At 47.3% G+C, this 25,636-nt stretch overlaps 1 protein-coding gene across 1 annotated transcript in view; it reads right to left on the minus strand.

Moving 5' to 3' along the window:
- The window catches only part of LOC147123425 (NAD(P) transhydrogenase, mitochondrial-like), a 285,712-nt gene that overhangs the window by 15,225 nt on the left and 244,851 nt on the right, over positions 1–25,636 (minus strand). Inside the window, exons 19-20 of the mRNA XM_085972697.1 lie at positions 23,847–23,965; positions 1,234–1,349 (exon numbers count right to left, since the gene is read on the minus strand). Of these exons, the coding sequence (XP_085828823.1) occupies positions 1,234–1,349; positions 23,847–23,965 (235 nt within the window). The remainder of the gene's footprint in view (positions 1–1,233; positions 1,350–23,846; positions 23,966–25,636) is intronic.

Here is a 25,636-nt window from a genome sequence, read left to right on the forward strand (position 1 = left end):
GGGAAGAGCACCTCCTTGTGAGCTCTTGCTCCCTCCACTAAAGCCTGCAGGGCAACGTCGTCAAAACGGGGTGCAGACCTCGGTCTTTCTCTTGCCATTCTGCTTCCAGCTCAGTGTATCAGCAAATGCCAAAAGGTTGGCAGCCTGCAGAAGAAGCAAGGCTTGTTGCAGACCCTAAATGCAGCAGCAATAATGACGTCATATTATGCGACTTTCTGACTGGAAATACTCATTTGCCAAGGGCTCCCACACGTTGGAAATCAATTGGCCAATTGAGTTAAAATTGCATCAATCTCACACACCCATTTAGATTCGTGTGGGAAACACCAAATTCGGGGAACCCGACAATTCCCCGCACCTGAGTTAAAATCGACCGCTATGGGGGAGAAATTCCCCTAGAGGGCCATTTGGGGCGCTAAGTCAAAAATGTTTGAAAACTTAGTGCCAGGTGCTAACCTTCTCAAACATTTGAGAAATTCCCATGTTTTGCTCCAAGAGGGAAGTGGAGCACTAAATCAAGCGCTCCACTTGTCTCTTGGAGTGCAGGAGGCGGGGAATGTCCCGACCCGAGGCAATGTGCTCAGCAGCGCCACGTGTGGCCACGCATGGTGCTGCCGCGTTGCAGGGGCTCTTCCCTCAATTAAAGGGAAGGGCTCCCCGCTGCGAGCTCTGCATTTTTTGTGGCATCTGCTGGGTGCGGGAGTGCTGCGCAATCAAGCTGAGTGGCGGGCTGACCGATTGCGGCACTCAGCCCATTTCCGGTGCTCAGAAATTATATATTTTTTAAATTGCTGATTCTTTTCATGTCAGCTGGCCACCGCGCCTTTAAATGGTGCCCCGCGAGCGGCCGACCTCAGCATTCGGTAACTTAGCCCGGCGCTGCTGCAGGGCGCGAGCACAAATTTTTCTCCCAAGGCGCTACCGGGGCACTGTGCCCGGAGATGACGTCATGATCTCTGGGCGCAGAAGATCGGGGCGATACCCGGTAGTACCGCCGCTAACCTCCCATGGAATTTCGCAGGAGCAGTTATCGCCTCGGGAGGGGGTGAAAAGCCATTTGCGCCCTGTTAGCGCCTCCCACCTGCCCTCCAGTACCTTGCCCATTTGCCCATTACCCATGGCTGTGGCATGCCTTGGCAGTGACACAGATAGTGCAATGGCACTTTTATTTCAATTATAGCACATCAGTGAGAGAGGATCCTTTTTCATAGACGTCTTGCCTTCTTTACTCACTTGTTTAGATTTCCAGACTTCCAGCACAGGCATTCCAGCGATGACAGAATTTGGATCTTCCTGGGCTGCTGAGTTAACAGTGTCATTTGCTCCAATAACTAGCACCAGGTCAGTTCCTGAAAAAGGAGGAATAATTTAAGGATAAGAAGCAGAAAATCAGATAAACAGGAGATTTGCACAGATGACGAGTAACTGTACTCTCATATCACCAGTACAGTATAAAGTGATCATGGGGCAGGGTTGCGGGGGGGGGGGGGAGAGATACATGACAAGCCTGTTTAGAATAATAGGAAACTTTGGGTGGGGGAGGGGCGGGAAACAGGGAGCCCGAGTGTTGTGTATGCACCTTTAAGAGAATAACTGGTCTCAGACTGCAATACCGGCAGTGACCACCCCTGTATAAAAGGCGCTAGTGAGCCTCTGTGTTTTTAGTTTCACTATTGACTTCCACCAGTAAAGACTTATTTTGTTCACTCCTGCTGTCCGTGTCTCAATTATTCACGGACGTAACACTGGCGACGAGTAAGAAACGAAATTACCTGCAACTCGGCAGCACCTCAGACGACGTTATTGAAGGTCGAAGCCAGAAGAAAAAATAAATAAATAAATAAATAAAATCCAAAGAAACTCGAGAAACGGGCGTCGACCGTGGGCAACCGCCCTCCAAATCGTCGGATTGAAAACTTGCAGGAGAGACTGTCCAGAGCCAGGCTTGGTTCCTCGGTCTGTGGTTTCCCAGCTAATCGGGCTGGTGGCAGGTAGTGCACTGATCCTTCCTGGGCTGCGGCGGGCTAGAGCTCGATCGGGTGGCTTTTCAACGGGGCCGGGAAGCGAGTCGGGAAGCAAAGAGAGAGAGAGAGGGTGGAGCACACAGGGCGCGGCCGGTGCTTCGAAGCCGGGCAGCGTTCGGACCTAAGAAAAGGGAGGGAAGTGTCCCAGAGGGTCCGCTCCATGACGGGAAAATAATAAAAGAAAAAAAATCAATATTAAACGCGCAAGAAACCGTGGAAAGCAGCGCTAACAACAGCGTGGAAGAAGGCAAAGCGTGGGAGGCGCCATTTTGTGAAATCGGGGAAGAAGGCAAAGCGCGGGAGGCGCCATTTTAGATTTGCAAGATGCCGAAGACTGGCTGTATCACTGCTTTTGATAATACAATAGAGGACTGGACCACGTATGTGGAAAGAGTCGAGGTATATTTCGAGGCAAATGAAATAGCGGAGGGGAAAAAGGCATCGATATTGCTAAACTTAATGGGCGCTAGAACGTATGGCCTATTGCGGGACCTGATTACTCCAGCCAAACCGAAGGCGAAGAGTTTTAACGAAATTGTTGCTGTCCTACAGGAACACTTAAACCCTGCACCGCTGTTGATAGCAGAAAGATTTAAATTCCACAGGAGAACTCAGCACAAGGATGAGAGCAATGCTGATTATCTTACGGAACTACGCAAGCTATCAAAGCACTGCCAGTTCGGAGCAGGACTGGCAAATACCCTACGGGACAAATTTGTCTGTGGACTCCTGAGTGAAGGAACACAGAAGAAGTTACTCTCAGAGAAAGAGCTGATGCTAGATAAGGCTTTCAGTGTGGCAGTATCGTATGAAGCAGCAGCCAGGGGAGCTGCAGAAATTCAACAAAAACCACAGGAATACGGCACCCACGAAATGACACGGGGATTTGCAAAATGTTATCGCTGCGGCAGAACTAACCATGACCAGAAGGACTGCTGGTCCAAAGACAAAATATGCAGGCAATGCGGGAAGATGGGACACATTGCACGAGTTTGCAGGTCTGGGAAGAAGACCAGCGACAACAAAAAGGCTACTAAGGAACCGTACAAGAAAGTACAAAAGATGACGGACAGTAGTTCCGAAGACCAGATGAGCGATAGTGAATCCGGGAACAGGAGACTAAGCTGTCTCAAACTTCACAATGTAATCGCAAAAGAGGATCACCGAACCATTTGGGTCACCCTCACGATAGCAGGGTCCCAAGTTAAAATGGAATTGGATACAGGATCAGCGCTAACCGTCATGAATCGACGAGACTACGAGCGGCTATTTTCACACATACCCTTGAGAGAGACATCCATCGTCTTGACGACGTATACGGGGCAAAAAGTATACCCCAGAGGAAAAATAAGGGTGCCTGTCGAATACAATGGCAAGAAAATACGGAAATTGTATCTCTACATACTGCCAAATGGTGGACCACCGTTATTGGGACGGGAATGGATCAGGAAGATAAACTTAGATTGGCATTCCATTCATGCAATGACGGTGGACGGTAAAAAAGATGAAGACGTCACTCCTGGACGATTGTCAACAATCTTAGCTAACGCCAAAGAGGTATTTCAACAAGAACTGGGCACGCTTAAAGGCGTAACCGCCTCGATAAAAATAGAAGAGAATGCAGTTCCCAAGTTTTTCAAAGCAAGACCGGTACCATATGCAATTCGCCCAGCCGTCGAGGCAGAGCTGGAGAATCTGGAGAAGGCGGGCGTGTTGTCTAAGGTCGACTGGAGCGAATGCACGACACCCATCGTTCCTGTCATGAAGAAAACGTTAAGCAATAAGTCCGGGGAGCCAAGGAAGATTAGCATCTGTGGGGATTTCAAGGTGACAGTGAACCCAGTCCTTCACACAGTACAATATCCTCTTCCAAGGATAGAAGACATCTTCGCCTCACTGTCTGGAGGGAAGCGTTTTACAAAAATTGACCTAGCACAAGCATATTTGCAGATGGAGGTTGAAGAGTCCTCTAGGAAGTATCTCACGATAAACACTCACAAAGGTCTTTACCAGTATCATCAATTGGTATTCGGAGTAGCATCGGCTCCAGCGATATGGCAAAGAGCGATGGAACAAGTCCTGCAAGGGATTCCGGGGGCTCAGTGTTACTTGGACGACATCTTTGTGACAGGTGAAGATGACAGTGAACACCTTAACAACCTAGAACAGGTGCTCACTAGACTACGGGAACATGGGCTGCGAGCCTACCGCCCCAAGTGCGAATTTTTTAAGAAACAGATATCGTATTGTGGCCACGTGATTGATGAAGAGGGGTTATGTAAGATTCGCAATTTTCAGCAAAAATCACGCAAGAAAACTGGATAAAATAAGACTGTTTATTGACCAAAGTAAGCTTGCACAGAAAAACCTTTGATAAAAGGGCATACAAAATGGCCGCCAGGCCCCGTGATCAGTTTATGAACCATTTTATTTCTGTTACTGCAAGCCAGACAGGCTTGTGGATTGAAGACAGTGAGCCCACGAAAGCCAGTATCTGGGAACCGAAACTCAGAGCAACAGCATACATATTCAATGGATTATAAGTACAGGATGGGGCCCATCAAGATATGGGCGGACAATGTAAAAACACTTATACCCATTTATCGTACAAAGGAAAAAACGTTTAACAGCCATCAAGGAAAATGTCCGGACCGATCAATATGCGAACCGAGCCACGGTGACAATGCAAAGGACATTAAAAAGACATTATCGGCCAGGAAGGCCAGTTTAAGTTATCACCGGCTCCATTACAAGACAAAGCGCCCCTGCAGAGATTTTCTGCCCGCCAAAATTAATACAAAGACAGGACTATGATTTGGCGGGAGATAAGACTGTCCCAAAAGAGTATAACTATGGATTGAAAGTCCATCTAAGTTACTTCTTCTTCACTGCCACGGCTTCTTGTTGGGCGACTTCAGGCTTCCATTTTTTCAAGAACTTTCTTCTACGAGGAACGAACGAAGGGCGGACGGTGCCCGGATCGGCGCCTCTTCCACTTCGGCAGATGCAGAATCGATGAAAACGTTTTCGTCTTTTTAAAGACGGACGGTTTCGGTAAAAGGACAACGTGGTCGGTGTTCAGCCAAACAAGGCTCGGCCACGACGAGAAGGCGACGAGGGTGGCCCGGGTACTGGGGTCGGGAGATCATCGACGACCCAGGCCGACGGAGAAGAAACCCTCTGGAGGACTGGCGATCTAGGCCACAAGATTCTCCCATGTGCATAGCCTGCATCTGGGTCTGCTCCATGAACCCAAATCGACTTAGTGGATCTCAACCTTAACGAGCGCTCATCGAGGCTGTGTCTACCCCACCGCTTCGAGAGAGAGAGAATATCGACTGCGCCAGAAGTTTCCAAATCCACGTGACGACGGAAAGCGGTGCCAAAAAGGCTGCGAACCCCCTTTCTCGCGATTTCGAGAGTGGTGAGCATGATCCCAAGTTCCCCAGGTCGAAACTTAGTTTAGGTATAGGGGAGGGAGTTAAGGGAAATCGTAATGTGTTTCCCCTTTTACGATGTGCCGTGTGTTCCCCATTTCCATAGAGTCAAGTTCATAAATTTGTGCATGATTGTAGTTATTTTAATCTGTGCCTATGACATGTATTTTGTAATGCTTCAAACTGTTCAAAAATAAAAGCATCCATTTCGTGCTATTCAGCCTGGTCTATTGAGTCCTCTTCTCTGCACTACTGTTCTCTGCATCTAAGTCCAAGGTCTAGAACCGTAGGGGGGGGTGGGTCGAACCACTCAAGGGTAATTCTTGCACGAAGCCTGGCAGGGGGCCAGAAAGGGCAAGAGAGCAGGAAAAACCCCCTACAGTTACATAAGTCCCCTGACAAAATTGAAGCGGTTGTTAAGGCCCCAGCGCCTGAAAATGTGTCGCAACTGAGGTCATTCCTCGGATTGGTGAATTACTATCATAAGTTTTTGCCGAATTTGTCGACAATTTTGCACCCACTGAACGCCCTACTGCGAACGGGGGTAGCATGGAAATGGAGCGATGATTGTAAGCGTGCTTTTCAGAAGAGTAAGGACTTAATCACTTCAAGGGAAGTATTGGCTCACTACAACCCAGCACTGCCGATCAGACTGGCGTGTGATGCGTCTCCCTACGGCATTGGGGCGGTACTGTCACATAAATTCCTTGATGGTTTAGAGAGGCCGATAGCTTTTGCGTCACGCTCGTTAACTTCTGCCGAGCGTAACTATGCTCAGATTGACAGAGAGGCCCTCAGCCTAGTGTGGGGGGTGAAGAAGTTCAATCACTACCTGCACGGTCAAAAATTTACTCTACTAACCGATCATCAACCTCTTGTCTCCATTTTCAACCCTCAGAAGGGCGTACCGATAATGACAGCGCAACGGCTGCAGAGATGGTCCCTTTTCCTAGGGGCACACCAATATGACATCGAGTACAAAGGAACTAAACAGCATGGGAATGCTGATGGATTGTCACGCCTACCGTTGCCGACGGTGGAAGAAGAAGACCTTGCAGTGGATCCAATGGAGTTATTCCACTCGACCATAGTCGAATGTCTCCCTGTGACGAATGCAAACATAGAAAAGGAAACACGGAATGACCCGACACTATCACGGGTCTATGATTTAACGGTGAAGGGATGGCCAGCACATGGCGAACCACTGCTGCCAGCATTCTCGCCGAGAAGAGAACAGCTGTCAGTGTGCAGAGGAACCTTGATGTGTGGATCCAGAGTAGTAATTCCACCTAAGTTGACGGATAGAGTGCTCAATGAGCTTCATGAGGGTCATCTGGGTGGGGTAAAAATGAAGAGCTTAGCCAGAGCGTTTGTGTGGTGGCCGGGAATCGATAGAGAAATCGAAGAGATGACCAAGAGCTGTGCAGGATGCCAGAAGGTCCAAAACGCCCCACCACAAGCTCCTCTGCATCCATGGGAGTGGCCCTCATCTCCATGGCAAAGGGTGCACATTGATTTTGCTGGTCCCTTCATGGACTCGATGTTTTTAATTGCGGTGGATGCACATTCAAAGTGGCCAGAGGTAATAAAAATGTCCTCAACCACCATGGAAAAAACTATCACAGTTTTACGAACCATATTCGCCAAGAATGGGCTGCCTGAACAGATTTGCTCTGACAATGGACCACAGTTTGTGTCTGAAGAGTTCCGGAGGTTCTTAAAGAACAATGGTGTTAAGCACTACACATCTGCCCCATATCATCCAGCCACTAATGGATTGTCCGAGAGGTTTGTCCAAACATTCAAGAAGGCTATCAAGGCAATGTGTAATGAAGATATACCCCTACAACACAAGGTGGACAACTTCTTGTTTGCCTACCGGAATGCGACACATGCGGTTACCAACCAAACCCCAGCCATGATGTTCTTCAATGGAAGACTACGATGCCGCTTGGATTTGGTTAAGCCAAACGTCCGAAGAGATGTGGAGAACGGGCAGTTTCAGAATATGAATGAAAGGCCGACCAGGAGTTTTAAGATAGGTCAACCAGTTTTGGTCCGGGACTACCGCACTGAGAAATGGCAGCCAGGAACGATTTGTACACGGCAAGGACCGCTCATGTATACCGTGGACGTTGGAGAGAGCATTGTAAGACGCCATGCTGGCCAGATTCTAGAGTCACTGGAAAACGTCAACTCCACACCACGATCTGATACACCTGGCAATGAAATCGACGTACCAATTGCAGCTACCGCAGAATCGGTGATATTGGAAGCAGATGAACCAAACAACGACATTGATCTCGACTCAACATTGCCAGAAGAACCTGAGACCCCAAAGAGGCGTTATCCAGACAGAATCAGGAAGCCTCCTCAAAGACTGAACTTATAATTGCTTAAACTTAACCAATGTATCTAGCAACCGTAATTGTGATTGTAATTAGTTATCATTTAGTTGTTAAATGAACGTTATGTACTGTTTATCTAAAAGGGGAGGAATTGTTGTGTATGCACCTTTAAGAGAATAACTGGTCTCAGACTGCAATACCGGCAGTGACCACCCCTGTATAAAAGGCGCTAGTGAGCCTCTGTGTTTTTAGTTTCACTGTTGACTTCCACCAGTAAAGACTTATTTTGTTCACTCCTGCTGTCCGTGTCTCAATTATTCACGGACATAACACCGAGAGAGAGAAATACATTTATATAGCATATTATCAAGATTTCAGGACTTCTCAAAGTGCCTCAAGGCCAATCTGTGAGTGTCGTCATTATTTTTATATGAGCAAACACAGCCGCCGTATTTGCACACAGCAAGGCCTCGCAAACAGTAAATTAGATGATTGGCCAATTAATCCATTTTTGGTGGTGTTGGTGGAGGGAGGAATGTTGGCCAGGACACTCGAAGAACTCCTTGCCCTTCTTTGGTGTGGCACTATGGGAGCTGTTGTGTCCACTTGAACAGGCAGAAGGGGGTTCAGTTGAACATGTCATCTGAAGATGACATTGTAGGCAATAGACCACTCCCTCAGTGCTGCACTGAAGTGCCAGACTGGAAAAAAAACACTGCAGTCAATCCGACTCGTATCAAATCGCATCCCCCTCAGCCACTCCCTCAAATATTTATTCAATTCTTCTTTATTACATTTTTCCATAGTATCTGCTTGCCCTGTATGAACAGAGGGAAAGTACAGTATAGGAAACCACAACCTTCGGACTCAGATTTGAATGCTACCAACTGAGGTAAACTGTCTCTTGCACAGTAGGTCAATCAGCATTTCAAAGAGTAAGGTAGGTCAACACTTCAGATTTAACCCTTCATCGCCCAGCTATTTAAGGGTTGCACTTCAAATGTTTTTCCTTTCAAATGCTGACTAACCTGAGTTTCCAGCTTTGTTTATTTCATATTTGCCACGTTTACAGTTTATCTCCACCAACGCCCCACCCCACCCCCCCACCCCACAGTACAAGCTGATTAATTGATACGCTTGTGTACAGGACAATGTGTTCAGTTGGCAATAAATTGCGCCACACAATCTATGATGTCTGCTTAGGAATGAACTGCATTTATCTATCATTGGACTTTTCCTCCCATTCAGAGATATCCACGTATTAAGCTAACAGATCAGATAGACAGAAAAATTGTGGTTGTGTCTCCAAGGTTTTAAATTTATGATTGCACACGCCAGTCCAAAAAAACTAGCTGTACTATGCATGCATAATTCACAACTGGAAGTGAAAAGCACAGCCAAGTATTCATTCAATGCACTTTAAATAGGGTATGTTGGCCTTTTTTTTGCCTTGCACTAGCCTAATAAAAGTTTTACCAAGTTAATAAAGTCTGACCTATCCATTACTCAGAAAAATAAAAACAATGTTTTTTTTTTGAAGTTCAGCTCAAGAAATATGCAAATAAAAATGCCTGTGTAACCACAAGATTTAATTCACTCAGCTCCATTTCCCCCCAAAAAAGTACTAAATCTTTCGTGCAGAGTGAAGTGCTGAATCCCACACGATGCAGCTGTCGCCTGAAGTCAAAGTTAACTGTCTATAAACCAGACACCACCTTACAGCCTTTGGACTTTCAGGACTGAGGAATCATTCTGCAACAAACATTAAAAAAACCTGTGAATTAGACTTGTGCCATGCTTCACGAATTCCACGTGACAATTCTTAAAATAAATGCCCCTATTTTTTTTATATATGACAACGTTTTGAAGACTGAAAAGATCTCTTGAAAAAAATCTGTAAAACATATTTGTCTCCAGTTTCTTGGTTCTTTCTCGGTTCAACAGTATCTTGTATTTCTTTGTTTGATATTTTTTTTCATAAATGCTCATTATTTTACATTTTATCTCTGTATATATTTTAATTTTAGTTTCACTTTTCTAAATTTTGTTTCTTTGCCAGTTTTCTTCTTTTGTAAAAAGTCACTCTCTAAGATAATCAAGCATGCTGTTGGAGACCATGACTACCTATGAAGCATTACTAGACTTACTTAAACTAACCCATAACTCCTTATGTCCCAATTACAATGGACATCGATCTATACAGTAACAGACACAGCCATCTCCATCCATCGGGCTGTCCTAAAATGTCAGTCTTCTTACCCCACACTACTTCTGATACTTTTCAATAGCCCTGTCCACCGCCTAAATTTAAAACATTTTCCGCTCCCACTGCCTCTTCAGATAGGCTATTTCATGTTTATCACCTTCTGCGTGAATATTTTAACTAGGTATTCACCTTTTGTTGTCCATGTCCCCTTATTGATCATTCTGGGGTCCAATTTATCTATTCCCTTGGAGGTCCTAAATATTTCGATAAGGTTGCCTTTAAGATGCCATTTTATCCTAAGTACCTTTAGTTTTTCCTCATCGCTTAGGTGCCTGATACCTTTTATCAAATTAGTCGCCCTTCTGTGTATTCCCTCCAAAGCTAGCAACTCCTCTGTAGTGTGGTACTCAGCACATTACACAATACTCAAGGTGGGGGGAGACCAGTGCTTTGTACAAGCTCAGTATCACTTCCTGGGATCTGTGCTCTATCCCTCACGCTCTGCATCCTATGATCTTATTTGCCCTTTTCACCACTGCTGCACAATGTGCTGAATGTTTACGGGTGTTTTTGACTAAAATCCCAGATCTCCCTCCTATGTTGCTCCTGTAGCACGTTCCCATTTGTTTTGTTTTCCTACCCCAGCTTCATGACTGTGCATTTTTCTACATTAAATGACATTTCTCATTTTGGTCCAATTCTTCAACCGGTCCAGCTTCCTCAGCAATTGAACCACTTGCTGCTTACTATTTATAGCTTTTCCTACTTTGCTATTCCCCTTACCATCCCTTCCTCCAAAACATTAATATACATCGAAAACAACAATGGTTCCAGAATAACAACAGAAAATGCTGGAAAAACTCAGCAGGTCAGGCAACATCCATGGAGAGAAATTTGAGTTGACGTTTCGGGTTGAAACCCTTCTTCAAAACTGGAAAGAAAATAAAATAGATCGAAGGCAAGGCTGCGATCGAACAAAAGAGACAATAAAAGGTATTCAAAGCCAGACGAGATGGTAATAGGCCCGTGGAGACAAAAGGCAGCTGAGATTAGGTGTGAAGTGTACTGGCAGGTAAGAGACAGCTGCCAGGTGAGAGAGAGAAACAAAAGGAAAGGAGGGGGGTGGGGTGGTGGAAAGGAGGACCCAAAACAAAGGGGTGGAAAAAATTATAAGTAAAAAAGTAATAGGGGCCGAGGCTATGATCTGAAATTGTTGAACTCGATATTGAGTCCGGAAGGCTGCAAAGTGCCTAGTTGGAAGATGAGTTGCTGTTCCTCGAGTTTACGTTGAGCTTCCGTGGAACAATACAAGAGGCCAAGGACGGTGAGGTCCGAGTGGGAATGGAGCGGTGAATTAAAATGACAGGTGACCGGAAGCTCGGGGTCACCCTTACGGACTGAACGGAGGTGTTCTGCAAAGCAGTCACCCAATCTGCGTTTGGTCTCCCCAATGTAGAGGAGACCGCATCGTGAGCAGCGAATACAGTATACTAAATTGCAAGAAGTACAAGTAAATCGCTGTTTCACCTGGAAGGGCATCGACACGTCACCTCTTTCCCAAGGATATGTAGACCTGTGAGTTGCTCTTTGAACAATTACCCTTTGGATCCTCTGACTCATCCAGTTCACAATCTACTTCAAAAGCTTCTCCTATTCCATGCGTTTCGACTTTGTAAAGTAATTTTATATGTCGTACTTCATTAAAGGTTTTGCTAAAATCTAAGGCCTGGAATGGGACAATGGCAAAAACCTGCCAGTGTCACCGCGGCCTCGGGTTTACGGCCGCTGAAAATGGCCGCAATGCTACCGGGCAAAAATTCACGCTGGGGGCTAATGTTTTTTAGCCCAGTGCTAACTTACAGTGTAATGTCCTCCTGGTGGCGTTAGTGATCGAAGTGTGACGTCACCAGAAAGCAGGTAAGTGATTGTTTGGTGAGTATTTCTCTCTTTTTTAAACTCTAACTCTGTGGTTTATAATTTCTAGGGTCTCTGTGGTGTAGCGGGGACTGTTGGTAAACCAGGGCCCTAAAATATATCATTTATCTGTAGTGTAATTGGTGGGATTGATTTGTTTAATTTAATTTCAATTAATTAAAGGGTAAGTCATGTCAGGACAGCCCGGCCCCGTGGTATGCTCCTCCTGCGCTATGTGGGAACTCAGGGACACTTCCTGTGTCCCTGACAACCATGTGTGCAGGAAGTGTGTCTAGCTGCAGCTACTGGCAGACCGCATTGCGGTGCTGGAGCAGCGATTGGATACATGCTGGACCATTCGCGATGCTGAGGACGTCGTGAATAGCACGTTTAATCAGTTGGTCACACCGCAGATAAAGGTGGCACAGGCAGAAAGGGAACGGGTGATCAACAGGCAGAGTGGTATGCGCAGGCAGGTAGTGCAGGGGTCCCCTGTGGCCACACACCTCTCAAACAGATATACCGCTTTGGATACTGATAGGAGGTTGGCTTACCAGGGGACGGCAGCAGCAGCCAACTTCCTGGCACCAGGGGTGGCTCTGCTGCACAGGACGGGAGGAAAAAGGGGAAAGCTATAGTAATTGGGGATGCTATTGTAAGGGGAATAGAGAGGCGTTTCTGCGGCCGGAAACGAGACTCCAGGATGGTGTGTTGCCTCCCTGGTGCAAGGGTCACGTGCTAGTCAGAGTAGAAATAGAAGGGTATTTCAGATGAATACGTGGCTAGAGGAATGGTGCAAGGGGGAGAGATTCAAATTCCTGGGACATTGGAACCGGTTCTGGGGGAGGTGGGACCAGTACAAAACGGACGGTTTGCACCTGGGCAGGGCCGGGACTGATGTCCTAGGGGGAGTGTTTGCTAATGCTCTGGGGGAGGGTTTAAACTAAAATGGCAGGGGGTTGGGAACCTGTGCGGGGAAACAGAGGAAAGGGAAACAAGGATAAAAGCAAAAGACAGGAAGGAGAAAAACAAAAGTGACAGGCAGAGAAATCAAGGGTTTAAATCAAACCTGGCCACAGTAAATAATAATTCTAAAAGATCTAAGAGCGTTAAAAAAAACAAGCCTGAAGGCTTTGTGTCTTAATGCGAGAAGCATTCATAATAAGGTGGATGAATTAGCTGCGCAAATAGAGGTAAACGAATATGTTATGATTGGGATTACGGAATCATGGCTCCAGGGTGGCCAAGGCTGGGAACTCAACATCCAGAGGTATTCAATATTCAGGAAAGATAGGCAGAAAGGAAAAGGAGGTGGAGTAGCATTGCTGGTTAAAGAGGGGATTAACACAATTGAAAGGAAGGATTTTAGCTCTGATGATGTGGAATCTGTATGGGTAGAACTGAGAAAATACCAAGGGGCAGAAAACGTTATTGGGAGTGGTATATAGGCCTCCAAACAGTAATGCGGAGGTCGGGGATGGCACTAAACGGAAAATTAGAGAAGCGTGCAATAAGGGCATAGCAGCTATCATGGGTGACTTTAATCTACATATAGGTTGGGCTAACCAAATTAGTAACAATACTGTGGAGGAGGAATTCCTGGAGTGTATACGGGATGGTTTCCTGGACCAATATGTCGAGGAACCAACTAGAGATCAGGCCATCTTAGACTGGGTATTATGTAGTGAGAAAGGATTAATTAGCAATCTTGTTGTGCGAGGCCCCTTGGGTCGGAGCGATCATAATATGATAGAATTCTTCATTAAGATGGAGAATGAAATAGTTGACTCAGAGACTAGGGTCCTGAATTTAAATAAAGGAGACTACGATGGTATGAGGTGCGAGTTGGGTAGGATTGATTGGGGAATGTCACTCAAAGGGTTGACGGTGGATGGGCAATGGCAAACATTCAAAGATCGCATGGATGAACTACAGAATTTGTTCATCCCAGTTTGGCATAAAAATAAAACAAAAAAGGTGACTCAACCGTGGCTAACAAGGAAAATTAGGGATAGCATAAGATCCAAGGAGAGGACATATAAATTGGCCAGAAAAAGCAGTAAACCTGAGGATTGGGAGCAGTTTACGATCCAACAAAGGAGGACAAAGGGGTTAATTAAGAGGGGGGAAATAGAGTATGAGAGTAAGCTTGCAGGGAACATAAAAACTGACTGTAAAAGCTTTTATAGATATCTGAAGAGAAAAAGATTGGTGAAGTCAAGCGTAGGTCCCTTGCAGTCAGAATCAGGGGAATTTATAATGGGGAACAAAGAAATGGCAGACCAATTAAATACGTACTTTTGTTCTGTCTTCACAAAGGAGGACACAAATAACCTCCCAAAGATGTCAGGGAACATAGGGTCTAATGAAAGGGAGGAACTGATAAAAATCAGTATTTGTAGGGAAATGGTGTTAGGGAAATTGATGGGATTGAGGGCCGATAAATCCCCAGGGCCTGATAATCTACATCCTAGGGTACTTAAGGAAGTGGCCCTAGAAATAGTAGATGCATTGTTGGTCATCTTCCAAAATTCGATAGACTTTGGAACAGTGCCCATGGATTGGCGGGTAGCCAATGTTACCCCACTGTTCAAAAAGGGTGGTAGAGAGAAAACGGGGAATTACAGACCGGTAAGCCTGACATCGGTAGTGGGGAAAATGCTAGAGTCCATTATAAAGGATGTAATAGCAGAGCACTTGGAAAAAAGTGACCGGATCGGACAAAGTCAACATGGCTTTACAAAAGGTAAATCGTGCTTGACTAATCTACTGGAATTTTTTGAGGATGTAACTGGTAAAATAGATAAGGGAGAACCAGTGGATGTGGTGTATTTGGATTTTCAAAAGGCTTTCGATAAGGTCCCGCATAAGAGATTAGCATGTAAAATTAAGGCACATGGGATTGGGGGCAAGGTATTGACTTGGATAGAGAACTGGTTGGCAGACAGAAAGCAAAGAGTTGGAATAAACGGCTCTTTTTCCGAGTGGCAGGCATTGACTAGTGGGGTACCGCAGGGATCGGTGCTAGGACCCCAGCTATTCACAACATATATTAATGATGTGGACGAGGGAACTAGATGTAATATCTCCAAGTTTGCAGGCGACACAAAGCTGGGTGGGCGTGTGTGCTGTGAGGAGGATGCCGAGAAACTCCAGTATGATTTGGACAGGTTGGGTGATTGGGCAGAAGCATGGCAGATGCAATATAACGTGGGTAAATGCGAGGTTATCCACTTTGGTGTCAAAAACAGGAAGGCAGATTATTATCTGAATGGCAATAGATTGGGAGAAGGGGAAGTGCAACGAGACCTGGGCGTCCTTGTGCACCAGTCGCTGAAAGTAAGCATGCAGGTGCAGCAGGCGGTTAAGAAGGCAATGGTATGTTGGCCTTCATAGCGAGAGGGTTTGAGTACAGGAACAAGGATGTCTTGCTGCAGTTGTATAGGGCCTTGGTGAGACCACACCTTGAGTATTGTGTGCAGTTTTGGTCACCTTATCTGAGGAAGGATGTTCTTGCCATGGAAGGAGTTCAGCAAAGATTCACCAGACTGATACCTGGGATGGCAGGAATGACGTATGAGGAGAGATTGGGTCGATTGGGCTTATACTCGCTGGAGTTTAGAAGAATGAGAGGGTATCTCATTGAAACTTATAAAATTCTAACAGGACTAGACAGACTAGATGCAGGAAGGATGTTCCCGATGGTGGGGGAGTCCAGAACCATGGGTCACAGTCTAAAGATAAGGGGTAAGCCATTTAGGACAGAGATGAGGAGGAATTTCTTCACCCAGAGAGTGGTGAACCTGTGGAATTCTCTGCCAAAGAAGGCAGTGGAGGCCAATTCATTAAATATATTCAAGAAGGAGTTGGATATATTTCTGAAGGCTAAAGGGATCAAGGGATATGGAGAGAAGGCAGGGACAGGGTACTGAATTTGGATGATCAGCCATGATCTTATTGAATGGCGGAGCAGGCTCGAGGGGCCGAATGGCCTGCTCCTGCTCCTATCTTCTATGTTTCTATGGAGGCATCAGACCCAAAGTTCCTGTCCAGATGCGGCGTTCCAGCTTCTTACAGCCTCTGGGAGCGAGGCTGTGGAGTTCGCAATGAATTGTGGGCAATTAAAAGGGTTATGAATTAAAGGGGCAATGCGTTCAGAACTAATAAAAATTAAAATGAAGTGAAAAAAGGCAGTTTTCAGCCCTTATTGCCTTTCAAAAAAAATTAACATTAAAAAGAAGTCCCAAATGGGAGTCTTCAGCATTTAAAGCTGAATTCACTTCTGAACCTGAAAAAATGGGAAAAGTACTTCAGCACTAACACAAATGGCTCAGCAAGCCAGGGAAGGGGCACCCAAGCTCTTGCATGCAGCACTCCAGCTTTGTGCAGACAGGCAACACTGCAAGAGAGGTCCTCTACCCACAGGGGCCAGGAGGCCTCCAGAAAGAATGATGTGGGACCACATCACCGAGGCCGTCACTGTCACCCCCACCACCTGGTTCCAGTGCCCAAAGAAGCTTCATGACCTCAGACCAGTGGTCAAGGTCAGTGAATGCATCTTCAAAAGCCATCTCCTACCAACTGCACCACTAACCTCACACACTGCTCAATGCATGACTCCCATCCCATGACACTGCCCCAATCACGAGGCACATCTCCCATTCCTAGCTTCACCTCACCCGCTTGGAGGAGACGGTACAGGCCATGCTTGGCAGGGGCATGACTGAGCACTTGGCCAGCGGCAGGGCAGAAAGGATACAAGATACTGGCATCCTCATACGTTATCCTCCTTCTGGCATGCACTGACGTAAGAAAACTCACTACGCACTTGGTTTGAGTATAAAGCAAGGCTTTAATCAACTTGTTTCAAAACATGGAGGTCTAGTTATCTTTCACTAGTTCCTGTTTACAAAATGTCCTGGGCAAGCTGGGCCCACGCCGGAGTATTTATACTCCTTGGACGGCGCCACCAGCTGGCCGTCCAGTGTTATTTCATAGTCTTTCTTCATGGATCATAAGATTCATAACATTCTTCCGCCCTAAAGATTTGGAAGTCTGATGACTTCCTTTTAATGGATTAGCCGGACCACGAATAGCCGCAGTCTTTTAGCTCTTCGCTTGTGGCTGGAAGGCACGTCCCCCCGGACCGTGTCTGGGTCCCTGGGTCGCTTGATCCATACTGGTAGGTCGACAGGGCCCGTGTCGACTTGATCGACCTGAGGGAGACTGGGGAGATCGTGACTCCGGGTGCGGGTCCCCACAGGCGCAGAGCTGGCTTCATTTTGTTTGGTAGCCGGGGATTGACTGGCGTCCTGGCTTCGGGTGGCTATCCCATGGGGAGTGACATCATAAAACTCACTATGCACTTGGATTGAGCATAAAGCAAGGCTTTAATCAACTTGTTTCAAAACATGGAGGTCTAGTTGTACTTCACTAGTTCCTTGTCTTACAAAATGTCCCTGGAAAGCTGGGGCCGACGCCCGAGTATTTATACTCCTTGGACGGCGCCACCAGCTGGCTGTCCAGCGTTATTTCATGAGTAGTTTCTTGATGAATGATGAGATTTATAACATTCTTCCTGCCTAAAAGATTTGGAAGTCCGACGACTTCTTCTTAACGGATTAGGCGGACTACGAATAGCCGCAGTCTTTTAGATTTTTGTTTATGGCTAGAAGGCACGTCTCCGTGGACCGTTTCTTGGTCCCTGGGCTGCTTGATCCGTACCGGTGAATCGACAGGGCCCGTGTTGCTCTGATCGACCCGAGGGAGGCTGGGGAGATCGTGACTCCGGGTGCGGGGCCCCACAGGTGCAGAACTGGCTTCATCCTGTTGGATAGCTGGGGATTGACCGGCGTCCTGGCCTCGAGTGGCCATCCCACAGGGAGCGCTCGGCTCCCCGAGTGGATCCGGTGGGGCAGCTGGCAGATCTTGCGATGTCCCAGGTAGGGCGTCATCTTCGGGGGAGCGCAGAGTGTCAGCATCATCACCGTGGGTTCCTCTATCGGTTGGGTCCGTGGAACCGGCCGGACAGGGAGCCAGGTCCCGGAGCGAAACGGTGGACTCCCAGCCATCAGGATACTGCACGTGTGCGTACGTGGGGTTGATGTCCGTGAGTTCTACCTTGTCGACGAGAGGATTGTTTTTAGATGATTGGACGAATCTTCGGAGCAGCACGGGGCCGGGAGCTGCCAACCATGACGGTAGAGACGTCCCATGGGTGGAGCGACGCTGGAAGCTGAAGAATCGCTCGTGAGGTGTGACATTGGTAGACGTAGAAAGGAGAGACCTGATGGAATGCAACACGTCAGGGAGCATAGTTTCCCACTGCTGGTCTGGTAGGTTGCGTGACCTCAGCGCAAGACGAACAGCGTTCCAATTGATAGCGTTGTATCTCTCAACCTGTCCGTTACCGATGGGATGGTACGGTGTTGTTTTACTTGTGGCGATTCCCCGTTAGGAGAGGTAACTTTTGAGTTCGCTTGACATGAAGGAGGGACCCCGATCAGAGTGGATGAAATTGGCCGTACCCCAAAGGGAAAAGACTTGATCAAGGCATTTGATCACTGTGGAAGTAAGCATATTGGGACAGGGGAAAGCAAAGGGAAAGTGTGAATATTCGTCCACCATAGTCAGTAAGTAGGTGTTTCGCGTTGAGGAAGGCAACGGCCCTTTAAAGTCAATGCTGAGTCACTGCATAGGCTGCATAGCGTGTATGAGCGAGCCATCCGATAGATGGAAGATTTGCGGTTTTAATTCCGCACAAATTCTACAGGAGGAGCACGTTCTTTTCACATCTTCCGTAGAAAATGGGAGATCTTTAGATCGCACAAAGTGCAACATACGGGTAACGCCAGGATGGCATAAGTCAGTATGAAGATCCGCCAGAGTCGAAGTTGACATAGAAAAGCAGAATGCCCGCGTGAGGGTATCTGGGGCCACATTCTCTTTGCTGGGTCGATAATGTATGGTGTATCCAAAGGCGGCCAATTCCATCCTCCAGAGTTGTATTTTGTTATTCTTGATCTTAGTGCGTTTCCGGTTATCAAGCATATAGGCCACGGAGGGCTGATCGGTTATAAGTGTGAAATGGCGACGAGCGAGAAAATGACTCCATTTACGTACCGCTTCGATGATGGCCGTAGCCTCCTTCTCGACAGGAGGATAATGGAGCTCGCTACCCTGCAAAGTTCTGGACAGAAATGCAACAGGTCGACCACCTTGATTCAAGGTAGCAGAGATCGCCGCATCCGATGCATCGCAGTCGACCACGAAAGGAAGATTTTCATCAATGGAACGAAGCGTGGCTTTTTCCAGTTGTCGCTTGAGGAGGTTGAAAGCTGAAATAGCCGTTGCCTCCAATGGAAATGACTTTGCATGAAGCAGGGGCTGGATCTTGTCAGAGAAGTGGGGTATCCATTTCGCATAATAGTAGGTGAACATGCCGAGTGCCTGACGAAGAGAGCCGAGATTCATAGGGGGAGGGAGCTCCTGAAGCGGACGAAGTCGCTCCGGATCTGGTTTGATGACACCGTTGCCCACCCAGTATCCAAGGATGTTGACTGATGGTACTGATTTCACAGATTTGGACTCATTTAAGGATAAGTTGCGACGACGGAGAATGTCAAAAAATTTCTGGAGGTTGGCATCATGCTCCTTCTGGTCATGACCAGCAATGGTGATATTATCCAGATATGGAAAAGTGTCCGTTAAGTTCTCCTGTTTGACTAGGCTATCCATTGCCTGTTGAAAGACGGCCACCCCATTGGTGACCCCAAATGGAAGGCGACAAAACTGGTAAAGCCGACCATTAGCCTCAAAGGCCGTATACTTTTTGTCAGAGTCCTTTAACGGTACTTGATGATATGCGCTCTTTAAATCAAAAGTTGAAAATACCTTGTAGTTGACAAGGTTATTGACCATGTCATTGATGCGTGGTAGGGGGTAGGCATCCAGGTCGGTATACTGGTTAATAGTTTGCGAGTAATCGATGCAAAGACGTTTCTTCTGTTGCTTCAGAAGATTTTTAACAACGACAACTTGAGCCCACCAGGAAGATGAACATGGCTCAATGGTACCGTCAGTTAGAAGGCGAGAGATTTCTGCCTCGATAATGGATCGATCATCTTGGCTGAAACGTCGTGATTTAGTGACTATGGGCTTACATCGGGGGGAAAGATTGGCAAACAAGGATGGCTCGTCGAGCGAAGCCGCCGAAAGCGCACACAACGGTACTTTGGAAATAGTAAGCTCCGGCTTTGACCCTGCAAACTCGAAAGTGAGTCTTTTGTGTTGTTTCTGGAAATCCTGTCCCAGGAGCACATCACTGCATAGGTTCTTGAGCACCCTGAGCTGGGTGGAGAAATAAGTGTGGCCATTGAAAATAAGGTCGACAAGACAAAAGCCGGAAGAATTGGTGGTCAGTGTCGTCAGAGCCATTGCAATTTCCCTGTCCGAGGGGTAAATACATAGTTTTAACTTACTGACAGCCCGCTCATTAATGAAGCTGTCAGAGCTGCATGAGTCGATTAGTGCACTCAAAATGTGTCCATTTACTGAAACCTTTGTGGCTGCATGGGACAGACTTTGGGGAAAAACAGCTGTGATGGGAGGCGGGGCAGTTTTACCCTTGACAACTGTAACCTTAGTAGTGGTTCTTGGGGGAGGAGCAGTTTTATAGATTGCAGCTGTAACCTTAGTAGTGGCTCTTGGGGGAGGAGCAGTTTTACAGATAGTAGCTGCAAATCTAACAGGAGCTCTCGACCGGTATACCTTAGAAAAGTGGCCTTTCTTACTAGCAGCGGCTCTTGACTGGCATAGCTTAGAAAAGTGACTTTTCTTGCTGCAATGATTGCAGGTTGCATTACGAGCAGGACAGAATGTCCTATAATGGAATGCACCTCCACAGAAGAAACACTTCCTTCCAGATTGCCAAGATGCCGCTAGGGCGGGGTCATCATCAGTGAAGGCTTCTAGGGTAGGGTTGTCATCCGCTAAGTTAGAGTCATCATCGGTGAGGGCTTCCGCCCGAGACCTATCGAAGGAGTCATTAAAAGTGATAGCAGCAGCCCGTGCATGAGGTAAAAGATAGGTATCCGCATTCCTCTTTGCTAAGTCCAGGGAACACGCCTGGTCATAGGCAGCCTGTAACTCGAGGGTTTTATTCTCCAACAGACGCTGGCGTATGAAGGGAAACGTAATTCCATTAATAAAGGAATTGCAAATTAGCTCCTTCTGGTACTGCTCAGCTGTGACAGCTTTAAGGTTACTATCCTTGCTGAGCCTGCGAAGCTTCTGAAGGAATTCGTCAAGTGATTCCCCGGGTTGTTGTCGAGTTGTGGCCAATAGATGCCGAGCAAAAATTTCGTTTGGGGCCTTAACATACAGTCGCTGCAATATTAGGATAGTGGAGTCATAGTCTACACAGTCTTCGATATAGTCAAACACATGAGGAGATACATAATTGGCCAGTATCTCTAATTTATCAGGAACATTCTCACCACACACCCTGAGGAAGTTGCTGAAGGTACGATACCAGTGTTTCCATACCTTAGCAGTTGTAGGTGAATTTGGGTCCAGGTCAAGACGGGCGGGTCTGAGTAGTTTGTCCATGATGGATTGATTTCTACGCCGGAGTTCCCTTCTGCAGTTGAGGTCGTAGCTAGCTGTTCCCGAAATCACCCAAAGCGTGGAGTTGATATCAAGTTGATTAAATTGACGTAATAAAACTCACTATGCACTTGGATTAAGTATAAAGCAAGGCTTTAATCAACTTGTTTCAAAACATGGATGTCTAGTTATCTTTCACTAGTTCCTGTTTACAAAATGTCCTGGGCAAGCTGGGCCCATGCCGGAGTATTTATACTCCTTGGACGGCGCCACCAGCTGGCCGTCCAGTGTTATTTCATGAGTCTTTCTTCATGGATCATAAGATTCATAACATGCACCTCTTGCTTTCCCACTCTCCCCTCGCCACAACTCCATCCTTGTGCCTTCCTCATTTCACACACCCAGGAAATGCAGCCTGCCCAGCCAAGAGGGGGAGGAGTGTGAAAAAGAAGTAACACTGCCACTTGATTTCACACACCCAGCCACCAGCTCCTGAAGGTCGACCAGCAAGGCCATTTGCAGTGAAAGTCAGCAGCCTTCCACCTGCCATGCTGTAGCCACTGCTGTGTGACATCAGTGGGATAGGCAAAGGCAGACACAAGCCAGTCACTAAGAGAATGCATAAGGGTGATGAGTTGATTCCTTGATGTCATATTGGATGGATAGATGTACAGGTGCACTATCCCTTATCCGAAACCCTTGGGACCAGATGATTTTCGGAATTTGGAATTTTTCGGATTTCAGAACGGATAATAATGCTTATAAATGGACAATAGGCAGCCGTCGGGTTTACCCTACAACGACACCATTAGTGATGGATGCAAACCTGGCTAGGTAACCAGATTACTATAAAGAAATAGTTAACAGCAATGTTTCCTCAAAGTTGCACATGGCCACGCAGTAATCTGCAAACTCCCGTGCAAGCTGCTCAAGCTTTTACACTGGAAATACCGAGAGACGCTCCACGAAAAAACTTTCGGTTTTCAGAGCTTTTCGAATTTCGGAAGTGCGGATAAGGGATAGTTGACCTGTATATAGTTGGATTTGAAAGTTTGCTTTGTGGTGGCTTTTATTTTAGCATTGTGGCCAAGAGGACACTGTGATGGTCAGTAACAGAGGGAAGAGAAGGTGTGGGACAAATGTTGAAAGGGGAATTGGGGTTGTGGTCACTGGTAACACAGGCAGATGATTCCATCCCAGATATCCCGGCCAGAAAGGGGCTGTCTGGGTTGCGTCCTTCCTTCTCCTTCCTCTTCTGCTGCTTCCTCCTCTTCTGTTTCTTCCTCTTCTGCGTCTTCCTCTTCCCTCTGCGAGCAGATGCTGTAAATCTGAAATGACAGCATAAAATGCTGGAAATACTCAGCAGGTCAGGCATCTTCACCTGAGATGTGAGCTCTGTTTCTCTCTCCACGGATGTTGCCTGACCTGCTGAATATTTGCAGCATTTTCTGTCTTCTCAGAGGCCTTCCTTTACCATCCGAGGCCTTGCAAGCATCCAGCAGCACTCCTTACACACTTAAAAAACTTTTAATATCTATTGCAGCCAGCTACTACTTCAATAACATTTTTTAAAAACAGTCCAAAAGCTTAAATGCAAACTTACCACTGTGAGTCTGCTGAACGATGGGTTTACCTGGTGTCCTTAGGACCCAGCGCTGAACTCATTGCACCGCTCAGCCATTTTTCTTTGCAGGACAATACAACTTGACAGCAGTGCTACCAGGCCCACGAAAATGTAAGACGCCGCGGGACCCGCCACCAGCTGGTGGAAGAGCGGTGGAAATTTCTCCCCCTAAGTATATTCAATATACTGAGATTCCCTTACCAACTAAGCTTATACACTCTAGTAGATCTGTCAAGTACCTGTAAATTTATGTCGAATATTATGCTTTACTATTTCCTCATTTAGGTTACATTTTTCCCAACTATTGATTTCAACTCACTGTCTCCTCTCTCTCTTCCCCTCCCTCCCTCCCATCTCTCTTTCACCCCCTCCCTCCCCTCTCTCCTTTTCCTCTCCCACCTTCTCCTCTTTTCCTCCTCTCCTTCCCTCCTTCCCCCTCTCTCTTTTCATTCTCCTTCCCCTTTCTACCTTCCCAGTCCATCCCCCTCTTTCCCCCCACCGCCATCTTCCACCCCACCCTCACTCCCGTATCTCTCTCCCCCGCCTCGCTTAGATTTCTCATTAAAGAAAAGACTTGAATGACGTTTAACCCTGTTGACAAACTCCAAACATAAAGACACAACACGTTGGTTAACAAAAGATGCAAGCTTTTCTCCTCCAAAGGAGCACCTTTTCTTAAACTCCTACCTGGAAAGTCTGCATTGATTTCATCCATTTCTAGTACAATATCATATGGAACTCCAGCTTCAGCGAGCAGTACATTCAGCTGTCCGGGCATGCGTCCTGCGACAGGGTGGATTCCAAACCTGGGAACAGAGGCAAACAAATGTAATTAAATATTCCAGACTGGCAGTGGCCCTTTAATTGCATCCTTAGTCTTGTAAGTACTAAATTTCCTCTCGACTTTACAGCAGATGAATTCACCCAGTGTCACAATGCTAGATAAAAGTCTAGCCTGACCTTCGGTCGCGCCCCCTTTGAGGTGCTAACTTCGCCGGGGCGCTACTTTTAGCACCCCAAAACAGTTAGCGCTCCTGCACTGTAATTTGAGTGGTAGTGCCCCAAGCAGGAGGCTACTGGAAGCGCTCCCCCTCCCTCCTGGGGCACTACCATTTAATATCGCAATGCTACGTGCAAAAACGCCACGCTTGTCGGCACGTAGCACCACAGTATTACAGGCCTCAGGGGAGGGGCCCAGCACAGCGCCCACCGGGGCCCTGTTGGACCACCGGGGAGCGGGGTGCCGGCAAAAGAGCCCGGCACTCAAGAGGAGTGCCGGGCTGACCGATCACAGCCGGCACCCCGCCTGAGGAGGTGAAAGGGGGCAGGTGCTGGCAGGCGGCCCAAAAGAAAGGGCTGCCCAGCACCTGCCCTTTAATTAGCGCCGCCTGCCACCGCTGACACACCACACTGATCCTGTCGGACATATCGTCCGGCAGTAGGTGAGGGGGTGCGACCGAAGTTTGCGGCCGGGCGCGAGCGGGGCACTGCGCATGGCGAAGACGTCATCACCGGAGGCACAGCGCCATGGGGCGCTACCGACTACCGCTAACTGAATTTCGCGGGTGGTGTTAGCGGTGCTGCGTTCGGGCGCGAGGTGCTTTGCGATCTGTTAGCGCCCAGCAATCCAATGTTTCCCCCCATGGGTTTTGAAAACCCCGCCATTTTGTACCGTTATCAATTTCATTTCTTCCCATTAGCTGCAACCTGAAGAGACTCCCGATATGGTTGAGATGTGCCAATTGTTGTGTATGTACCTTTAAGAGAAGAACTGATTCTATACTGCAGTACCGGCAGTGACCACCCCTGTATATAAAACCATAGCAGGCTTCTGTACGTGTCTTAAGATTTCTGGCTGTGCAGCTGCCTCAGTCAGCAGGAGGAGAAGGAGCAGCCAAACCAGGAGAGTGGAAAGTGGTGGTCTCCTGACCAGGAAGAGGAGGATATCGATAGACCACCACCACCTCCACCTCCAGCATCATCACAGCAACTGAGGTGCCTGGAGAGAGAGGACAGAGGAGGAGAAGGAGAAGGGAGACCAGCAACAACACCAACCAGGGGAGAGGCCTTTCCATTACTGCCTCCCCAAATTGGCCACCACTTCAGGAGAGGGAGAGAGGGGAGAGAAACAACCAACAACCACCAACTGTTTGGAAGGAGGGAAGAACAACATCATCTTTCAGGTGGGTGTTATTTGGTGCACTCTCCCAAAGACTTTGTATTTTAGCTGGGGGGAGAAAAGAAGAAACAAGGCCGAATCATCAAGGGGTGTGTGTGTGTGTGGCTCTTGTTAAAAACTAGGCCACACACACCACTAATAAGCACCCCTTCAATTGCCTGACCTGGGGCAGCTGGAGCTGCCTAGGTGAAGTCCAATTACATCGTTAAGACCTGGTGTGGGACTGAGCCTGGGGCATCTCCAGCTTTCCCAGGTGAAGACATCTTCTCCCCCTGCCAGAAGACCACCTTCAAAGACT

The sequence above is a fragment of the Somniosus microcephalus genome, chromosome 2, assembly GCF_052327205.1.
Source record: "Somniosus microcephalus isolate GS21.2 chromosome 2, FLI_Smic_1.0, whole genome shotgun sequence".
In the NCBI taxonomy this organism is placed as follows: Eukaryota; Metazoa; Chordata; class Chondrichthyes; order Squaliformes; family Somniosidae; genus Somniosus; species Somniosus microcephalus.